At 37.6% G+C, this 21414-nt stretch overlaps 1 protein-coding gene across 1 annotated transcript in view; it reads left to right on the top strand.

Moving 5' to 3' along the window:
- Positions 1-5548: 5548 nt before the first annotated feature.
- The window catches only part of LOC138851029 (ATP-dependent DNA helicase DDX31-like), a gene marked incomplete at its 3' end in the record, with an annotated part of 36676 nt that continues 20810 nt past the window's right edge, over positions 5549-21414 (top strand). The window contains 6 exon segments of the mRNA XM_070084706.1: positions 5549-5784; positions 9021-9335; positions 12619-12777; positions 15388-15492; positions 16829-17049; positions 20009-20109. Of these exon segments, the coding sequence (XP_069940807.1) occupies positions 5728-5784; positions 9021-9335; positions 12619-12777; positions 15388-15492; positions 16829-17049; positions 20009-20109 (958 nt within the window).

Below are 21414 nucleotides of genomic sequence, written 5' to 3'. Positions count from 1 at the left end.
ACGGTTACAAGGCATGGCTTGCTTCTGCAGTGTTTTAAAAATTGAGGTTGGAGAGTTGAAGGAGGAGGTCTTGCTTCTCCAGGAGGAGATTAGGAGGCTGAAGGTCCACCTCAATGGGTCTGGGAGAGAGTGTGAGGTGGCTGGAGTTGTGGGGAATGAGGCTTCTAGCAGTGAGGTGCAGTCTGTCTCTCGCTGTGAGGAGGCTGTAGTTGGGGAGGTAGCAACGGCTACCAGCAGTGAGGTGCAGTCCAGCACCTGCTACAAGTGGCGAGTGGTTCACAGTAATGGGAGGCGCATCAGAGTAAGGAAAGTTAAGAGTGAAGATCTGAAGGTAGGAAATCGCTTCTCTGTTCTTCAGGATGAATGTACTTCAGTGGCCAGTGAAGGTAAGGGTACTACTGCCCCTGCTAATGGAGGTAAGTGCATTCTTGTGGTTGGTGACTCTCAGGTAAGATATATTGACCGTGCTTTTTGTAATAGGAATAAGAAGATGAGAGATAGAGTGTGCTTCCCTGGAGCTGGTGTTGGGGACATAGTCAACAGGCTAGATAATATCATGTCAGGTAATGGGAACAAGCCCATTATCTGTCTCAGTGCTGTTGGAAATGATATTGGGAAGGGTAGGAGAGAAGAGCTGCTAGATAAGTACAGGTCAGCTATAGATTTCATTAAGTCTAAGGGAGGGATCCCAATCATATGTAGCATCTTGCCTAGAAGGGGAGTAGGAAATGAATGGTTGTCTAGGGCAATTGGTGTAAATTGCTGGCTAGACAGATACTGCAAGGAACTTGCAATCCCATTCATTGACAACTGGAACAACTTTTATGGCAAACATGATATGTATGCAAGGGATGGGGTACATCTCTCTGGGGCAGGGGTGGTAGCACTTGCAGACTCGATTGAGAAGGCCATTGGTGAAATGCCTATGATTTTAAACTGATGGAAGATAGAGGTATGGGTGTGTGTGGGAAACAAGCAGGTTGCAACACTAGGGTTGGAAACAGTAAATGTATAAAAGGCATTCAGCATGAAGTTATAAATAAAGACAATAGATCAGGTCAGCAAACAAAGGGGGACAGCAGAGGGCAGCAAGGGACTAGCTCCCTTAAGGTTTACTATACTAATAGCAGGAGTGTAAGAAATAAGATAGATGAGCTAAGATTAATTGCAAGTGCAGGAAACATAGATATTATTGCTATAACAGAGACCTGGCTCAATCTGAAAGATAGAGAGATGCCCTCTGAATGTCACATACAAGGCTATAAATTATTCCACACTGACAGGGTCAACAGGAAAGGTGGTGGAGTAGCGATGTATGTCAGAGACAATTTAAATTGTTGTGTTAGACAAGATATTAAATTAGAAGCGTCAGCCACTGAATCTGTTTGGTTACAGCTTCTCGAGGGCCGAGAAAAACTAATTTTGGGTGTGATTTACAGGGCCCCAAATCTTGATAGGGAGTGCAGTAAACTTCTATGGGACGAAATTCGTAAGGCATCTACATACGAAAATGTTGTGCTAATGGGAGATTTCAACTATAGACAGATTGACTGGAGCAATTTGACAGGAAATTTAGAGTCAGGTGACTTTCTTGATACGATCCAGGATTGTTTTTTAAAACAGTTTGTGACAGAGCCTACTAGGGGAAATAACCTCCTTGACTTAAGAAAGGAGGAACACTGCAGCAGGCCTGTTGGCCCATACTAGGCAGGTCCTTGGTTCTTGGCAGTAGGGAAACACTAATTAATAATCTTGAGGTTAATGATGAGCTTGGGGAAAGTGATCACAAATCACTCAGTTTTAATATATCATGGAATTCCCCTAATAATGGCAATCAAGTCTCCGTCCCTGACTTTCGCTTGGCTGATTTCATAGGACTGAAAAATTACTTAAGTGGGCTGAACTGGAATGACCTGACTAAGGGTCAGGTAGGTGGTGATGGTTGCCGATATGATGCTTTCCAGGGCATAGTTCTAGCTGCTCAGTCAAATTATGTTCCAAATAGGGAAATCAGATCAAACAAAAATGATCCTAAATGGATGAACAATAGATTAAAATATCTGATTGGTCAAAAGAGAGGCATATATAGGCAAATCAAAAGAGGAGAGGGGCAATTAAGAAATCGATATATTCAGTTAAAGAGAGAAATAAAAAAGGGAATTAGAAAAGCAAAAAGAGATTATGAGGTTAAAGTTGCAAGAGAATCGAAGACTAACCCAAAAGGATTCTTTCAGGTATACAGAAGTAAGATCAGGGACAAGATAGGCCCACTCAAAAGTTCCTCGGGTCAGCTCACTGACAGTGATAAGGAAATGTGTAGAATTTTTAACACATACTTCCTCTCAGTTTTTACACAGGAGGATACCAGCGATATTCCAGTAATGATAAATTATGTAGAACAGGACGATAATAAACTGTGCACGATTAGGGTCACAAGTGACATGGTCCTTAGGCAAATAGATAAATTAAAACCTAACAAATCCCCAGGCCCTGATGAACTGTATGCAAGGGTTCTAAAGGAATGTAAAGAGGAGCTTAGCACACCTTTGGCTAATCTTTTCAACATATCACTACAAACTGGCATGGTGCCAGATAAGTGGAAAATGGCAAATGTGATACCTATTTTCAAAACAGGTGACAGGTCCTTAGCTTCGAACTATAGACCAATAAGCCTAACCTCCATAGTGGGAAAATTTATGGAATCAATAATTGCCGAGGCAGTTCGTAGCCACCTTGAAAAGCATAAATTAATCAACGAATCTCAGCATGGTTTTACAAAGGGGCGTTCCTGCCTTACGAATTTATTAACTTTTTTCACTAAGGTATTTGAGGAGGTAGATCATGGTAATGAATATGATATTGTGTATATGGACTTCAGTAAGGCTTTTGACAGGGTCCCACATCAGAGACTATTGAGGAAAATTAAAGCACATGGAATAGGAGGAGAATTTTTTTCCTGGATAGAGGCATGGTTGACAAATAGGCAGCAGAGAGTTTGCATAAATGGGGAGAAATCAGAGTGGGGAAGCGTTACGAGCGGTGTTCCACAGGGGTCAGTGTTGGGCCCCCTGCTGTTCACAATCTACATAAACGACATAGATGAGGGCATAAAGAGCGACATCGGCAAGTTTGCCGATGACACCAAAATAGGCCGTCGAATTCATTCTGACGAGGACATTCGAGCACTCCAGGAAGATTTGAATAGACTGATGCAGTGGTCGGAGAAGTGGCAGATGCAGTTTAATATAGACAAATGCAAAGTTCTAAATGTTGGACAGGACAATAACCATGCCACATATAAACTAAATAATGTAGATCTTAATATTACGGATTGCGAAAAAGATTTAAGAGTTCTGGTTAGCAGTAATCTGAAACCAAGACAAGAGTGCATAAGTGTTCGCAATAAAGCTAATAGAATCCTTGGCTTCATATCAAGAAGCATAAATAATAGGAGTCCTCAGGTTGTTCTTCAACTCTATACATCCTTGGTTAGGCCTCATTTAGATTATGCTGCACAGTTTTGGTCACCGTATTACAGGATGGATATAAATTCTCTGGAAAATGTACAAAGGAGGATGACAAAGTTGATCCCATGTATCAGAAACCTTCCCTATGAGGATAGACTAAGGGCCCTGAATCTGCACTCTCTAGAAAGACGTAGAATTAGGGGGGATATGATTGAGGTGTATAAATGGAAGACAGGAATAAATAAATGGGATGTAAATAGTGTGCTGAAAATATCTAGCCTAGACAGGACTCGCAGCAATGGTTTTAAGTTGGAAAAATTCAGATTCAGGAAGGATATAGGAAAGTACTGGTTTGGTAATAGAGTTGTGGATGAGTGGAACAAACTCCCGAGTACAGTTATAGAGGCCAGAACGTTGTGTAGCTTTAAAAATAGGTTGGATAAATACATGAGTGGATGTGGGTGGGTGTGAGTTGGACCTGATAGCTTGTGCTACCAGGTCGGTTGCCGTGTTCCTCCCTTAAGTCAATGTGACCTGACCTGACTAGGTTGGGTGCATTGGCTTAAGCCGGTAGGAGACTTGGACCTGCCTCGCATGGGCCAGTAGGCCTTCTGCAGTGTTCCTTCGTTCTTATGTTCTTATGTTCTTAAGATATCCATTGGTCTTGAAGACAGCCAGGAGTCTTGAAGACAGTCAGGGGACTATTGGAAATCCCCCTTATGTATGCTAGGAGGCAGTTGAAAAAATAAAAAAAAGTAATGAAATACGTCCACCTGAGCTGGGAGATTTCACCAGAGCTATGAAGATGTGGTCCAGTATGTTACTATGGGTTCAGTAGCTAAGACAGGTTATTAAAGTTACTGTTGCATGGGAACTACCATGCTGGGCGGTATATAACTCAGATTTAGTTAGAAGAATGAGGTTATAATGCAAAAGTTAATATATGAACACATTTTTTTTACCACATTAGGCATTTCCCACGATAGGGTAACCCAGAGAAGGAAACATTCACCATCATTTAATCAACAGCTTTCTTGCTATAAATTCAGTGTTTGACTATTGCGCTGTCCTAGGTTAACTTCTTCGTAAGTTACTATACAAGACATTTGCAAGAATTTAAACCGGTACACTGGACCTGAATAAAAACATTATTATTATTATTATTATTATTATTATTATTATTATTATTATTATTATTATTATTATTATTATTATTATTATTATTATTATTATTATTATTATTATTATTATTATTATTATTATTATTGTTATCAATGCCCTTGTTACTGGCAACACTTTTATTTTACAAATAGATACGCATTATATAATTACTAATTTTGCCTGAATTTTATTACAAATGAAAATTTTTCATTAAAATTCAACTTTCTTTTAAAATGTCAATTTTATTTCCATTTTCTGTTAAAATATTTAAAATTTTTTGAGGAATAAGTAGAATATTTTAGTGAACACTAGTTTGTAATCTGTATTTATTGTTGAGAGAGGAGTATGGAGTGTAGGCAGTGTTGCCACATCAGCCGCATGGTGGCTGCTCTGTCAAATTATGATAATAATAAAAGAAGCTTAATTAAAGATAGATACTTTATATGTATTTTAGCTCTTATGACATTGTATTATGCTCTACTAGGGTAACACTGCAAGAAACTGATCCTAAAAATACTAACAATTAGTATTGCGTCTTATCTTAGTCGACATTAGTATTCATAGTTTTGTACGTTACATTTACTTTACGGAGCACATTAATTATGGAATACTATAACCCTTTAAAAGCTTAATATTTCATGAAAAAACGCTAATTATAGAATACATAGCTAAATGAATGGAAATTAAATTTATACAATTAAATTGTATAGTGTAATGTACCAGATTACGATAATAAGGACCCCAATGGAAATAAGTCACTTTGTCTGATTTTTTTGGGTTATCCTAGGTTCTCTACACATCTGCTGTTATGTATTTATGATAAATAATCTGTGTAACTGTATTTGTGTGTACCTGAATAAGCTTACTTACATACTAATACTATAAAAATTTAAATTTTAACAAAATGCGCATTTTCATTTTAAAGCTTGCCATCATTAAACGCGTTATGGAATGTAGTGCAATTTTAATATATTAAATTTCCAAAGAGAGAGTAGTTTTTTGTGGTATATTTGTAGGTGGGTTGTTAGACCCACATCATCATCATCATCAGCAGCAGCAGGACCGTGGGTCGCTGACTGACCCAGGCTACACCACCATCATGGTCACCATGCAGCCTCTCACAATAAATATTAAGGATGATGACAATCAGAATTCGGTGAGATTACTACAACTTGTTGCTTGGTATAGCGAAATCGCAAAATATAATAATAAAGTCAGCCAGGGTTATTATTTTGTCGTTATGAAAATTTGGAGACGTGAAACCAAACATTCAATTAATATTTCTTTTCATGTACAACAGTAATTCGAGTAAATATATAATTATGTAATTTGTATTTAAAGAAAATTACAAGTTGCTTATGTTTATTATAGATAAACCAAAGTGATGGCATATAAATTTAGGATATTTCGACGATTTTTCGATGATTTTCCTCGATGAAGGATCATTATTTTCTGTAAATCCTCATATACTTGTACTGTATCTCTGTTAACATGTTATAACACTCAGAATAACCCAGTAACATCAATGTTGTCCACTCAGAATAACCCAGTAACATCAGTGTAGTCCACCCAGGATAACCCAGTAACATCAGTGTTGTCCACTCAGAATAACCCAGTAACATCAGTGTTGTCCACTCAGAATAACCCAGTAACGTCAGTGTAGTCCACTCAGAATAACCCAGTAATGTCAGTGTTGTCCACTCAGAATAACCCAGTAACATCAGTGTAGTCCACCCAGGATAACCCAGTAACATCAGTGTTGTCCACTCAGAATAACCCAGTAACATCAGTGTTGTCCACTCAGAATAACCCAGTAACGTCAGTGTAGTCCACTCAGAATAACCCAGTAATGTCAGTGTTGTCCACTCAGAATAACCCAGTAACGTCAGTGTTGTCCACTCAGAATAACCCAGTAACATCAGTGTTGTCCACTCAGAATAACCCAGTAATGTCAGTGTTGTCCACTCAGAATAACCCAGTAACGTCAGTGTTGTCCACTCAGAATAACCCAGTAACATCAGTGTTGTCCACTCAGAATAACCCAGTAATGTCAGTGTTGTCCACTCAGAATAACCCAGTAACATCAGTGTTGTCCACTCAGAATAACCCAGTAATGTCAGTGTTGTCCACTCAGAATAACCCAGTAACGTCAGTGTTGTCCACTCAGAATAACCCAGTAACATCAGTGTTGTCCACTCAGAATAACCCAGTAACGTCAGTGTAGTCCACTCAGAATAACCCAGTAACGTCAGTGTTGTCCACTCAGAATAACCCAGTAACGTCAGTGTTGTCCACTCAGAATAACCCAGTAACATCAGTGTTGTCCACTCAGAATAACCCAGTAACGTCAGTGTTGTCCACTCAGAATAACCCAGTAACGTCAGTGTTGTCCACTCAGAATAACCCAGTAACATCAGTGTTGTCCACTCAGAATAACCCAGTAACGTCAGTGTAGTCCACTCAGAATAACCCAGTAACGTCAGTGTTGTCCACTCAGAATAACCCAGTAACGTCAGTGTTGTCCACTCAGAATAACCCAGTAACATCAGTGTTGTCCACTCAGAATAACCCAGTAACGTCAGTGTTGTCCACTCAGAATAACCCAGTAACGTCAGTGTTGTCCACTCAGAATAACCCAGTAACATCAGTGTTGTCCACTCAGAATAACCCAGTAACGTCAGTGTTGTCCACTCAGAATAACCCAGTAACATCAGTGTTGTCCACTCAGAATAACCTAGTAACATCAGTGTTGTCCACTCAGAATAACCCAGTAACATCAGTGTTGTCCACTCAGAATAACCCAGTAACATCAGTGTTGTCCACTCAGAATAACCCAGTAACATCAGTGTTGTCCACTCAGAATAACCCAGTAACATCAGTGTTGTCCACTCAGAATAACCCAGTAACATCAGTGTTGTCCACTCAGAATAACCCAGTAATGTCAGTGTTGTCCACTCAGAATAACCCAGTAACGTCAGTGTTGTCCACTCAGAATAACCCAGTAACGTCAGTGTTATCCACTCAGAATAACCCAGTAACGTCAGTGTTGTCCACTCAGAATAACCCAGTAACGTCAGTGTTGTCCACTCAGAATAACCCAGTAATGTCAGTGTTGTCCACTCAGAATAACCCAGTAACGTCAGTGTTGTCCACTCAGAATAACCCAGTAACGTCAGTGTTGTCCACTCAGAATAACCCAGTAACGTCAGTGTTATCCACTCAGAATAACCCAGTAACGGCAGTGTTATCCACTCAGAATAACCCAGTAACGTCAGTGTTGTCCACTCAGAATAACCCAGTAACGTCAGTGTTATCCACTCAGAATAACCCAGTAACGTCAGTGTTGTCCACTCAGAATAACTCAAGAAAGTCAGTGCATCATTAAGGACTGTCTGTTTTAGTTCCATTGTGGTCCTTCAATCTTGTCCCCCAGGATGCCACCCACACCTGTCCACTAACACCCAGGTACCTATTGCTAGGTGAACAGGGACAGTAGGTGTAAGGTAACTAACACCCAGCTCACTCAGATAAGCTGTGAGTGGAAAATTTTGACCTAGATAAGAGAATGGGTCTATGTGGTGAGTATGCACAGTACAAAAAAAAAAATCCTGCCTCATGCAGTGCATGATAGGAAGAACAAAACAGCAATTTTGAAGTGCTTTCTATGATGCTTTTATTTTATGGTTGTATTGGCAGTTTCTTGATAGAATGGAAGACATAATACTGGTACAGAGATGATTTTGGTTGATTCCAGGACTGGAAGTAGCTTGAAATTGGCCTCAAAATAGCAGAAATATTTGATTTTTGCTAATTTTCCTAAGGACAGGTAAGGACCAGCTACATCCCCGGAATAATTGGTCATGATTTATGGCATCTCCATATTTAAATCAAACCTGGTACAGTAATAATCCATAAAATAAGACTGAGGGTGTATGGGGAGGTCTTACTGATCCTCAGGAAAATCACCAAAAATTGATTTATTTCTGCTACTTTGAGGCCGAATTTAAACTACTACAACTGGTCCTGAAACCAACTAAGATCATCCTTATTTCATTAGTTTGTTTTCCATTCTATTATTTTATACCAAGAAACAGCAAAAAAATTTTTTTTTATAAAAACTTACTGTACAGACTCATTCTTTCATATTTGAGCCGAGCCGAACTCATGACATAGATCTACGTGATGGACCCTGGAGTCAATAACATAGATAGATCTACATGACATACCCTGGCATCAATAATGTAGATCTATTGACGGACACTGGTGTCAGTAACGTAGACCTATGTGACAGACTATGAAAGGGTTAATTGTAATTAATTTTGATCCTTTTGTAAAATAAAGAAGTATATATTTTATTGCATTCTTAATTCCATATTGTTAAGTATTTTTCAGAACTACTTCAGTGATTACCACAAAAAAAGGAAAGAACACCTCATGAATGGCCCGCCTACAAAACGAGTAAAGTCTGGTCTATCAGAGAGAGACAAAAATGATGTAAATAGTTTCCATGCTACCAAGACAGTCTTCGCTGATAATGAGGAGAAAGACAGACAAGACAAGGCAGTTGAAAGCAAGAGAGAGATTGTTGTATCTTTATTCACTGGGAATCCAGATATTCCTTATATTCCCAAGACCAATGTGTGTAGAAAATCTGAGAAAGTTTTTTCTGAAGACTCATTCTCCAGCTTAAATATTGCATCACAAATTGTGAGTATGTGTTAGCAGAGGTATTTTATGCTTAGCTAACATCAGTTTGGTGTTCTACCCAGTTTATTCTGTTTATCTCTCTTGGTATTTCTGTATGTTGTACTGACGAAACAATAATCCAGATATTAACCCTTTGATTGTTTTGGTTGTATATATACGTCTTACGAGCCACCGTTTTTGACATATATATATACTCATACATTCTAGCGACTTCAAATCAAGCAGAAAGCTGGTAGGCCCACATGTGAGAGAATGGGTCCATTTGGTCAGTGTGTACCATATAAAAAAAATCCTGCAGCACTCAGTGCATAATGAGAAAAATAAAACTCCGACCATTTTTTTAATTAAAATGCTGACTTTGTGGTCTATTTTCGTATAGTATTTATGGTTGTATTCTCATTTTCTTGGTCTCATTTGATAGAATGGAAAACATATTATAGAAGTAGATGTGATTTTGGTTGGTTTTACTATGAAAAGAACCTAGTAATGGAGCTCAAAGTAGGGGAAATGTTTGATTTTTGCTGATGTTCAAAAGTAAATAAATGGTGTCATTTTCCATTAAATGTCCAAGTAGCCATTCTAATATGCAGTCATGAATGGGTTGACATTATTTATGCAATTATTACAATATTGCAGTAGTCTGCATAACAGTAAATCTTCCATTGTTTGTTTGAATAAAAATTCTAAATAGAAAGCAAGAGTAATATCAAAGGGGCCTGGAGAGTTTACCTGGAGTTTACCTGGAGAGAGTTCCAGGGGTCAACGCCCCCGCGGCCCGGTCTGTGACCAGGCCTCCTAGAGATGTGACTGATGAACAAAGAAAATGTTATTTTAGAGCCAGGAGTGTCTGCATTGTTCATTCTGGGCCCTATTTTGAAATTGTCATATTTTTTAATTTTCGTGAAATTGGCCAAATTGCAAATTTCTGACCACGTTATTGGGTAGTTGAAATTGGTAAATGGGCAGTTTCTTGTACTCATTCGATAGAAAAAATGGAGTTCTAAAGAAATAGCTATGAGTTTGGTTGACTGGAACAATGGAATTAGCCGAAAATAGGGCTGAAAGTGAGCAAAGTAGCCGATTCGTAAATATTGCCGAGGTCGCTAACTACACGAGAGCGTAATTCTGTCAGTTTTCCATCAGATTTCGTTCTTTTGGTGTCATTACAATCGGGGAAAGATTCTCTATCATTTCATAAGAATTTTTTTTTTTTTTAAATTTTGCGACACCAGGAGACACCTCAGGATTTGGGGTTGCGACAGTCAAGGGGTTAATTTAAAGAAAGACACTGGTGAAGAGTAAGCTTTTAACATAACTGTTTAGACTCTGTAGAGTTTTATGAAGTCAGTGATAAAATTTCCATGTTGCTGCATAGGCATACTGTCAACAGTATTGAAAGTATTGTCAAGATGTACAAGGAGCAAAACTTTGTCAAAATGAAAACTTTGTGCACTAGGGTCTTTTCTTCAATATTCCCAGTAGTGGCTCTTTATCATTGGCTTCACTTCGAAATAGTGTCACAATAAAGTATGCTCTACACTTGTCTTTTCTTAAATACTGTCGACAGCACATCTCTATCTAAAAGTTTTTTGTATCGTCAGAAATAAGATAATAAGTGTATGTTAAACATGTATATGTTGTGTTTTGAGACCAAGATGTACAGTATCAGATTATTATGTTCTTTGCATTTAAGGTTGCTACACACAAATTACGTATTTATAAAATATTTAGCTAGCAATCACTGTCCTGTCATACATGTGTGGAAAAAGAAGCCTGTTAAATACATGAAAAGGTTGATGGTCCTCATTTTGTCTCATGAATGCATAGCATGTCAGGTAAATCTTACAAAATATACATGTACTTCCAATCAATATAGACTTCTCTATAAATTCTGGTGTTTTTTAATGATTATATTTATTTCTGCAGAATTGCATAATATAATTAATACAGGAATAGTTGACATTTTTGGCATACTTTATAGAAAGCCCTGGTTATTCAGAGCATTCTGGGCAGTCTTAAGATGAGCTTTTAACTTGACATTTTTGAGATTAAAAAAAAAAAACCATACCACGGGCCGGGTTAGAACCCGCGATCGGAGAGTCTCAAAACTCCAGAGTGTCGCACTTTAGATTAAGTTGGTTTACTTGAATGCTATAGTTTACAATCTGATATTAACTCCAACAGTCTAGATTATTTTTATAAGACGGTGTGTTATATTATTTGTAGTGGTTATGACTTGTGGGCATAAACTAGTGGTAGTGAATGCTAATATGAATTAGATAAGAAAGGATGATGTTGATCAGTTGGGTTTTGAAATACGTAATTAGTCAATGCAGAATTTAGGTTAGCTGAAGGAGGTACTTTTTAAAAAACTCTTGAAGCAGGTGGCTTCAATTCCAAATTTTAGGACCCTTCATTCACATGAAGTTCTTGGATAGGTTGAGTCAAACTCTTGGTATGTCAGGAAAATGTACTTGGGTTCTTATTTTGTATGTGTGTGTTTTGCAGTTCTCAAGGAAGTCAGAATGCTGGGTTGAAGTTCGCACTAAGTGCAGAATGCATAGTAGTGGGTGTGCATATTTTGTAAGGGATGTGTGTTGTCTGTAACCTAAATGGGTGGTTATTCTAATAGCTGATTTCTTCTGGGTCATAATAGGTTGTAGGTTGTTGCTGCTGTTGATCCACAGGCAGCAGATACTAAAAGTGAGGTCTAGATAGATTAGTGAGTAATGTTCCTTGAGGAATGTAGTGCATGACCACAGATTTCAAAATTTTCTTAAATATGTGTTGGATGTGAGCATTGAATTTCAGGTTGCAGTGAAGGGGTATAGCTAAGAATTTTTCCCTCATCTTGTCTTATTATTTAAGAAGTACTTTCAGAGGAATGTTTATGTTGTAATTTAATAGTCTGTATACGTATATACAGGCTGGCCCTGCTTTATGGTGCTTAGCTTTACGGCATTTTGCTAATGAAGTGGTTTATATATAGTATATCCTGTATATTAAGTAAGCTCAAGCTTTTGAAGAGTGGGGGAGTGTGTTGTCTGGCACTGGAAAGGGTGATAGTCTGCACAGCTGCTTGTTGTTGGGTTATTAATGGTTTTAGGTGATTTGGTGCAGTAGATTTTCAGGTGCAGATGCCATAGGTGAGATAAGTGGTATAATGTAAGTAGTATTGTTTGAGGTACATAGTAATGTATCTTGGGGTTTATTTGTAAATATTTATTAAACCTAGTATTTTAGCATTTGTAATAATGATGTGTTAACTTGTAAAATTTTTCAGATATCAAATGTGGAAAAACTTGGTTTTAAATCAATGACAGTGGTGCAGCAAAAGAGCATTCCACCCATTCTGGAAGGTAAAGACACACTAGTGAAGTCTCAGACAGGCTCAGGCAAGACACTGACCTATGCACTACCCATCATTCATAACCTCATGATGGTAATTGACTTAGATCTCTTCTCTTGTTATACTGCCCATTTTGTTTATGTGCACCAGCTTCTTATTTAGAGATCTGCTGCAAAGTTACATTTTTTTTTTCCCAACACATCGGTTGTCTCCCACCAGGGCAGGGTGACCCAAAAAGAGAGAAAATCCCCATTCAATACTTTCACCTCACTCATACATAATCAGTCTTTACAGAGGCGCTCATATACGACAGTTCTGAAGTCCCTCCAAACTGCCAATATCCCAAACCCTCCTTTAAAGTACAGGCATTGTACTTCCCATTTCCATTTGTTTTTAAATCATGAGACATTTTAATAGCTTTTTAATAAGTAGAGGTGAGGGGTTGATTTTTTTTTCTAATCCAGTATCTGCCACACATTCACCAGTTTGTATTTTTTTGTTAATTGTTTGGGAACAGTGTAACTTTGTACCAAATTTTTTTTATTAGCTATCTGTAGGGTATTTCATGTTTAAAACATTGACTTGGTGGTTGTGAGCCAAGTTGTTTAACCCTTTTACAGTCCATCATTGAGTTCAGGGTCCCTGATAGTTCTACATCATGAGCCCATCTCACTTAGATAACTGTGAGTAGTAAATTTTAGCCTGGATATGAGAGAATGGATCTGTGCAGTTAATATAAAAATACTGCCCCACTTGGTGTATGATAGGAAAACAAGACTATGACAGTGCATACTACAGTTTAAAGTAGCAAATTTGAGTTTTTTTTTTTTTGATGGTTTTTATGGTTTTATTAGCTGTTTCTTTATATCGTTTGGTAAATTGGAAGACGTTCTACTGAAATAGAGATGATTTTGATAAATTTTAGGACTGAAAGTAGCTTAAAATTGAGTTCAAAATAGTGGAAATACTCGATTTTTGCCGATATTCCTCAGGATGGGTAAGGCCCTCTCTACAAATCCCAGTCTGTTTTATGCATTTTTAGTAGGTCTGATTCAGTTATTGGGAAGTTGTAAATCATGACCAGTCTTTCCTGGTTATATTTTTTTATCCGAGAAATAGAGGAAGTCTAATTTTAACAGACCTGTATGTAGGTCACAATAAGACTGCTATCTGACTCTCACTGTTACTTTTACCATTAAACAAATGAACCTGAAGTTTTCTCCTAATTATTAACCCTTTGGAGGGTTTCGGACGTACTAGTACGTCTTATGACCCAGGGTTTTTGACGTACTAGTACGCCTAAATTCTAGCCCCCTCAAATCTAGTGAGAGAAAGCTGGTAGGCCTACATATGTAAGAATGGGTCTATGTGGTCAGTGTGCGCAGTATAAAAAAATCCGGCAGCACACAGTGCGTAATGAGAAAAAAAAAACTTTGACCATGTTTTTGGATTATAACAGCGACTTTGCACTGTATTTTCGTATGGTATTTATTGTTGTATTCTAGTTTTCTTGGTCTTGTTTTATAGAATGAAAGACATATTACAGAAATTGAGATGATTTTGACTGGTTTTACAATGAAAAGTACCTTGAAATTGAGCTCAAAGTAGCAGAAATGTTTGATTTTTACCAAAGTTCAAAAGTAAACAAATCATGCCAAGCGTCCAATACACATCAACTGGTGAGTCTAATATTCTTTCACAGGTGCGCTGATATTATTTATACCATTTCTACACTAATGCAGTAGTCTGCATAACAGTAAATCTTATTTTTTTTGTAAGAATAAAAATTCAAAGTGGAAAGCCAAAGAAATATAAGTTGGGCCTGGGATGTGACTAACGAACAGAGAACTTGTTATTTTAGTGCCAGGAATGTCTTTCTTGTTTATTCTGGACCCTATTCGGAAATTGACATCTTTTGAAATTTGTGTGAAATTGGCAAAATTGCTAAATTCTGACCACTTTATTGGATAGTTGAAATGAGTAAATGGGTGGTTTCTTGCACTCATTCGATAGAAAAAATGGAGTTTTAGCAAAATAGTTATGATTTTTGTTGACTAGTACACTGGAATTGGCCGAAAATAGGGCTCAAAGTGGGCAAAATCGCTGATGCATGAACATCGTTGAGACCTCTAACTTCGCGAGAGCATAATTCCATAAGTTTTCCATCAAATTTCATACTTTTAGTGTCATTATGATCGGGAAAAGATTCTCTATCTTTTCAAAAGAAATTTATTTATTTATTTATTTTTTTTTTTTTTTTAAATTTGGCCAACCCTGAGAACAAGTCTCTGTGAGGACCTGTCGACCCCCAAAGGGTTAATAAAGGTATATATAAAGGGTATCCAGGGAGGAGAAATATAAAATGTAAACAAGATGCTTAAAAATTATTTATTTTTGGTTTAGGGAAAATATATATCATAGTCCAGTAAGAATTTAATAGCTGTTTCAGGAGCACAGAACACAGCACACTACAGTTGTCTCCCATTAATCAAAGACTTAATTGTAAAGCTTATAATTTGCAGTATTTTGAATGAATAAAATCTAGTACAAGAGTGCTATATAAAAATTTAATTATCCAAAGAAATTTTAGAACAGCATACATTATCAGACTGTTTTAATGCTAGTTTATCATATTTTATTATTGTAAAGCATTATGGATCAATAATTGCAATTCTGTAGAGCAATTCTTTTCTTTCCAATCAGCGAACTCCACGCGTCCAGAGAAGTGATGGTGTTCTCTCTCTAATCATTGTTCCTACAAGAGAATTGGCACTGCAAAGTTATCAGTGGTTTGAAAAATTGTGTAAGGTACAGTTAAAACTCTATATTCTACATTTATATAAGGTACACCTACAACTATTTGTTATTCTACATCTGTTCAAGGTATAGTTAAAACTTATATTCTACAGTACATAATAGTAAGGTACAGTTAGACTATCCATTTATTCTTCACTTAAGTACTGGTAATGTACATTTTACATTTATTCTACAATTAGAATTGTGGGTTGTGAATTTATATACCTGGTGATTAAATCCTTGCATTGTTAATGAGCTGCACAGTACATTCATAAATTTGAAATTTCATAGATCAGCAAAGTCATATTATTCATTTCACTTGCTATACAAGTATTGGAATACTGATATATATCATATCTAAAAATAAACAACTTTCTGGTAGTTAGGTAAGACACATATGCAACAGTTAGGTATCTTTATTTCGAAACGTTTCGCCTACACAGTAGGCTTCTTCAGTCGAGTACAGAAAAGTTGATAGAAGCAGAAGATACTTGAAGACGATGTAATCAGTCCATCACCCTTAAAGTTTTGACCACCTCAAAACTTTAAGGGTGATGGACTGATTACATCGTCTTCAAGTATCTTCTGCTTCTATCAACTTTTCTGTACTCGACTGAAGAAGCCTACTGTGTAGGCGAAACGTTTCGAAATAAAGATACCTAACTGTTGCATATGTGTCTTACCTAACAATCTGTCGGTATTTTATACCATTTTAATGTTCAACTTTCTGGTAGCAAACATCTTTCCTTTACTGTATAGAGAGGCCTACGAAGTATGATAAAAATGTTCATTAAACTCTGGCCTATTAAATAGTACGCATTCGAATACTTTGTGGTTTTCTTGAAAACACTTCATATAATTTTAATGCTGTGTTATATGATAATGGCATTGTTATATTATCTGGCTACATCAGGTATTCATTAAATTATCAGTCTAATCTTGGGTTTACTTATTTTCAACATTTAGGGGTGTGGTAAATAACATCCAGTAAATTAAGGCTCTGCATACCCTTGCCATTGTACTGTACTTCAGTTATTTTTTAAATCTTGATTTAAAATTGTGTTATAAATAAGGAATTTTATTTCAAAATACCTGTACACGTAGTTATTACAAAATTAGGTGACTTTTATTTCATAAATTTTGAAAACTTCATTTGTACAGGGCATTTCTGGGAAATTAAAAACTCCTTGACATTGTATATTTGTTGTTAGATTATTTGAATGCTAGGTTTAATATAATTAAGCTGTTTGAAAATAAGATTACTAATGTAAAGGTTATTTATAGTAGCAAAATACTGTTCAGTATATTAAAACAACAATGTTGATATCAGAGTTTACCTCCCCACCAGTCTTGTGTATGGGTGGTACCAGGGTACTTGATTGGTGGTGAGAAAAAGAAAGCAGAGAAGGCACGACTGCGTAAGGGGATCAATATCTTGGTTGCCACACCAGGTCGTTTAATAGACCATCTACATCATACCAAGTCCCTTAGCTTATCAAATGTCAAGTACCTTGTGTTGGATGAAGCTGATAGATTACTGGACATGGGTTATGAGCGAAGTGTCACAAGGTAAGATATACAGTATAGTCTGGAATAACAATATTATGTTCCTAAAAACAGTGGATTGACGATATCAGGAAAAATAGGGTTATACTCTTGATACTTAATGCTTTTTGTGACATATATTGTTGTTAGATGTAGTAAAGTGTACATAATGAAAATACAGAACAAGGTGCATGTTGATGATCATGGAAAGGATTGGTGTGGCCCTCAGGGGTTGGTGAATGGCTGTGGAATTTGGCTGAGGTGGATGGCTGTGATTCTTGGGTTGATGTCAAGGCAGAGTTGTTAATTGGTGGTTGTACTGGAGCATTTAGGTTTTCTGTAATGCATCTCTCTTGTGTCTTATCCTGCAGTGCTTTACACAGGTGACAATAAGGCACAATCACCTTCAGAGCCTGTTTCACAGCAGGTCTTCTAGAGGTGTCAGGGTCCTTTTCAGTAGTATAATCTGCAATTTCATCAGTAGCATGCAGTGACTCTTATCTCTTGGAGTGTCATTTGTGTTGGTTCAGGTTCTTCCTCATTTTATTCTGTTATCTGCCTCCATTCTGTCTAGGAATTGAGCTTCTCCAGTATTTCCTCTGCAGTGTGTTCTTCCTATCTTCTAAGGGTTCGTTCATGTTTTCTGCCTGCATACCCTCAAAGCCTTCACCTGACATTCTGCCAGATCCACAGTTTCTTGGATCTGACTTGCTTGAAAGAAAATCTTTAAAATTTTCACCACACTAGACAATAATTTCCTTCAGTCTGCATTTATTATTTGTTGGGGAACTTGATCCTATGCATTTTTAATTTTGGCAATTGCATCTGCAGTGTTAAATTTATGCCAGAGCTCTTGCACTCCAATGTTTGTATTGTCATCCACTGATGGTAGGAGTTTCTGCATCACCTTAAATGTCTTAATCCCTCATTGATCCAGTGGAAGTATAAAAGATGCACAGTGGTAAAAATGTAACTCTTACAGTTGGCTCCATAGACTCAGAGTTAAGAATGGTTATGACAGTTATTAAGAGTGAGGTGAACCTTCAATATAAGGTTCTTTCTGACAAGCTAAATCTTGACTCAAAGAATAAGTTAAATCTTGATCCAGTCAGTACATAGGACCTCACACATCCTTGCTGTCTTGTTTACTGCCACATAGCTGAGAAAGGAGTTTTGTGTTCCATTTGAAGTATGGGAATTCTGAGAGCAGTAAATAAGCATCGGCTTGCACTTAAAATTGCTTGATACACTAGCATACAAAGGTAAACTGAAATGATCCTTCGCTACCTTGGATTCAGATGCACTTTTCTCTTGCTTGCTGATGAAAGTTCTTGAGAGCATCTTCCATTGTAAATCTGTCTTGTCAACAGTAAACACTTTTGCTCAGGTTTGTACTCGCCTGCAGAAATAATTTTCTCCAACTGTGCAAGGAAATTCCCAGCAGCAGCAGTGTGGTCAACAGATGCACCTTTCTCCACTAAATTTCATATTCTGCCACTTTCTTCCTCCCCTCTCGTATTTTGGCTTCCTTCCCTTCTTATTTCAATGTGACTGGTTGATGGTCCAAGTTGGACCAAAACATTGTCATAAGTTTCAGTCTCCTAAGTGAGGGTTACTTATGTATCCCTATCGATCACATGTTATAATGTGTGGCATGCAAAGAGTACGTAACCTTTATTCGGTGCATGTACACACATTGAAAGGCTCTCTCCCCCAACCAGCGAACCAGTACTAGAGTCGAACGATGGGGCCCCGTCATTCAGTCAGTACCCAGGTTCAAGCCAATGAGAAGATGGTTTTGGCAATCGCTGAGGTGTTGTGGGTACCACCCGCCTGTCTGAACGTGCCTTTCCCATTCTAGAGCTGGTTGAAGCACGGTCTGCTCTAGAGTGGCTTCTATCCTGCCTTGCTTACTGTGGAGTGCACTAATACCTAATGTTGTACATAGTGTATGTAGTGTACATACTTCTGTTCTTCTCCATGGGGAAGTGGAACAGAATTCTTCCTCCGTAAGCCATGCATGTTGTAAGAGGCAACTAAAATGCCGGGGGCAAGGGGCTAGTAACCCCTTCTCTTGTATAAATTACTAAATTTAAAAAGAGAAACTTTCGTTTTTCTTTTTGGGCCACCCTGCCTTGGTGGGATATGGCCGGTTTGTTGAAAAAAAAAAAAAATCTTCTGTTCTTACTTGGTGAAGGATTATAAGTCAAAAGTTTTTCTGCTGTGTTTATTTTATTTTGTGTTTATTTTGCTCAGGTTAACAGGCCTTTGAATTCCTGGGGTGTAATATAATGGGTTTTCTCTATGTGATTTCACTCTGTGCGCCGTCAGCCAGGAACACAGCTAACATAAGCAGCAACGAACACCTGTATTCAGGTGTCATTTTTACCTGTGTTTAATTTTTTCTGTTGAAGTGGTTTTTCACTCTTCGTTGACTAGTATTTGTGAAACATGAATCTTAACACCTGTTGTAATGGTCTTTGTTTTATACTACTACTCAGTAGTTCAGCTTGATTGAGAACTTCTAATATCTGCATCATGAGGTCATTATATTTAAAGATTGTTTTACTTGTACTGTATATTATGTGATCATGTCAGGTATTGCAGTCAAGTACATATGCTGTCAAACTCCGTTGTAAGCAGTACAGTGGAGTTTTGCAGCATCTGTACCTGTGAATTTTTTATTCCTTTGTAGTTTGAGAGGTAAATTAGTAACATTTGTTATTATTTTTTATTAACACATTGGCTGTCTCACACCAAGGTAGGGTAGCCCAAAAAAGAAAAACTTTCACTATCATTCACTCCATCATTGTCTTGCCAGAAGCATGCTTACACTACAGTTATATACTGTAACTGCAACATTAACACCCTTCCTTCAGAGTGCAGGCACTGTACTTCCTATCTCCTGGACATTTGTTAATCATTAAGAAATCAAATTTCTTTCAGTTTCTGTGATGCATTGCTCATAATCTTGCCATTTCAGTATTTTGGAAACATTGACAGAGCAACAAGAGGGGCTGTCAGAATCTAGACAAACTGTAATGCTGTCAGCCACATTGTCTGCTGGAGTAGAAAAACTAGCTGGTGAGTAAAAGATCACACTTCTAATTACACTAGCCAGCAAAATTTAACTTGCTATGTAGTTCAGAAAGCAAATTAGTTGTTTTACTCTGTCTTTGATACACTGATCACCAATCTGAGCTTGTTTAATCTCTCTCATGTAAGATATTTCTTTTTGGGCAGGACCAGTATTTTGGCTATTTAAGGTTAAAGAAACACATGAAATTTATTACTTAATAATTTTTTTTTTTTTTTTTTTTTTAACAAGTCGGCCGTCTCCCACCGAGGCAGGGTGACCCAAGAAGAAAGAAAATCCCCAAAAAGAAAATACTTTCATCATCATTCAACATTTTCACCTCACTCACACACAATCACTGTTTTTGCAGAGGTGCTCGGAATGCAACAGTTTAGAAGTTTTTTTTTTTTTTTTTTTTAACAAGTCGGCCGTCTCCCACCGAGGCAGGGTGACCCAAAAAAGAAAGAAAATCCCCAAAAAGAAAATACTTTCATCATCATTCAACACTTTCACCACACTCGCACATTATCACTGTTTTTGCAGAGGTGCTCAGAATACAACAGTTTAGAAGCATACACATATAAAGATACACAACATATCCCTCCAAACTGCCAATATCCCAAACTCCTCCTTTAAAGTGCAGGCATTGTACTTCCCATTTCCAGGACTCAAGTCTGACTATATGAAAATAACCAGTTTCCCTGAATCCCTTCACTAAATATTACCCTGCTCACACTCCAACAGATCGTCAGGTCCCAAATACCATTCGTCTCTGTTCACTCCTATCGAACATGCTCATGCACGTCTGCTGGAAGTCCAAGACCCTCACCCACAAAACCTCCCTTACCCCTTCCAACCTTTTCGAGGATGACCCCTACCCCGCCTTTCTTCCCCTACAGATTTATATGCTCTCCACGTCATTCTACTTTGATCCATTCTCTCTAAATGACCAAACCACCTCAACAACCCCTCTTCAGCTCTCTGACTAATACTTTTATTAACTCCACACCTTCTCCTAATTTCCACACTCCGAATTTTCTGCATAATATTTACACCACACATTGCCCTTAGACAGGACATCTCCACTGCCTCTAGCCGCCTCCTTGCTGCTGCATTCACAACCCAAGCTTCACACCCATATGAGAGTGTTGGTACTACTATAGTTTCATACATTCCCTTCTTTGCCTCCATAGATAACGTTTTTTTGTCTCCACATATACCTCAATGCACCACTAACCTTTTTTCCCTCATCAGTTCTATGATTAACCTCATCGTTCATAAATTCATCCGCCAACATGACAACTCCCAAGTAT

Source organism: Cherax quadricarinatus, chromosome 13, assembly GCF_038502225.1.
Source record: "Cherax quadricarinatus isolate ZL_2023a chromosome 13, ASM3850222v1, whole genome shotgun sequence".
NCBI classification, from domain to species: domain Eukaryota; kingdom Metazoa; phylum Arthropoda; class Malacostraca; order Decapoda; family Parastacidae; genus Cherax; species Cherax quadricarinatus.
This window is presented reverse-complemented; position numbering and strand designations above follow the sequence as displayed.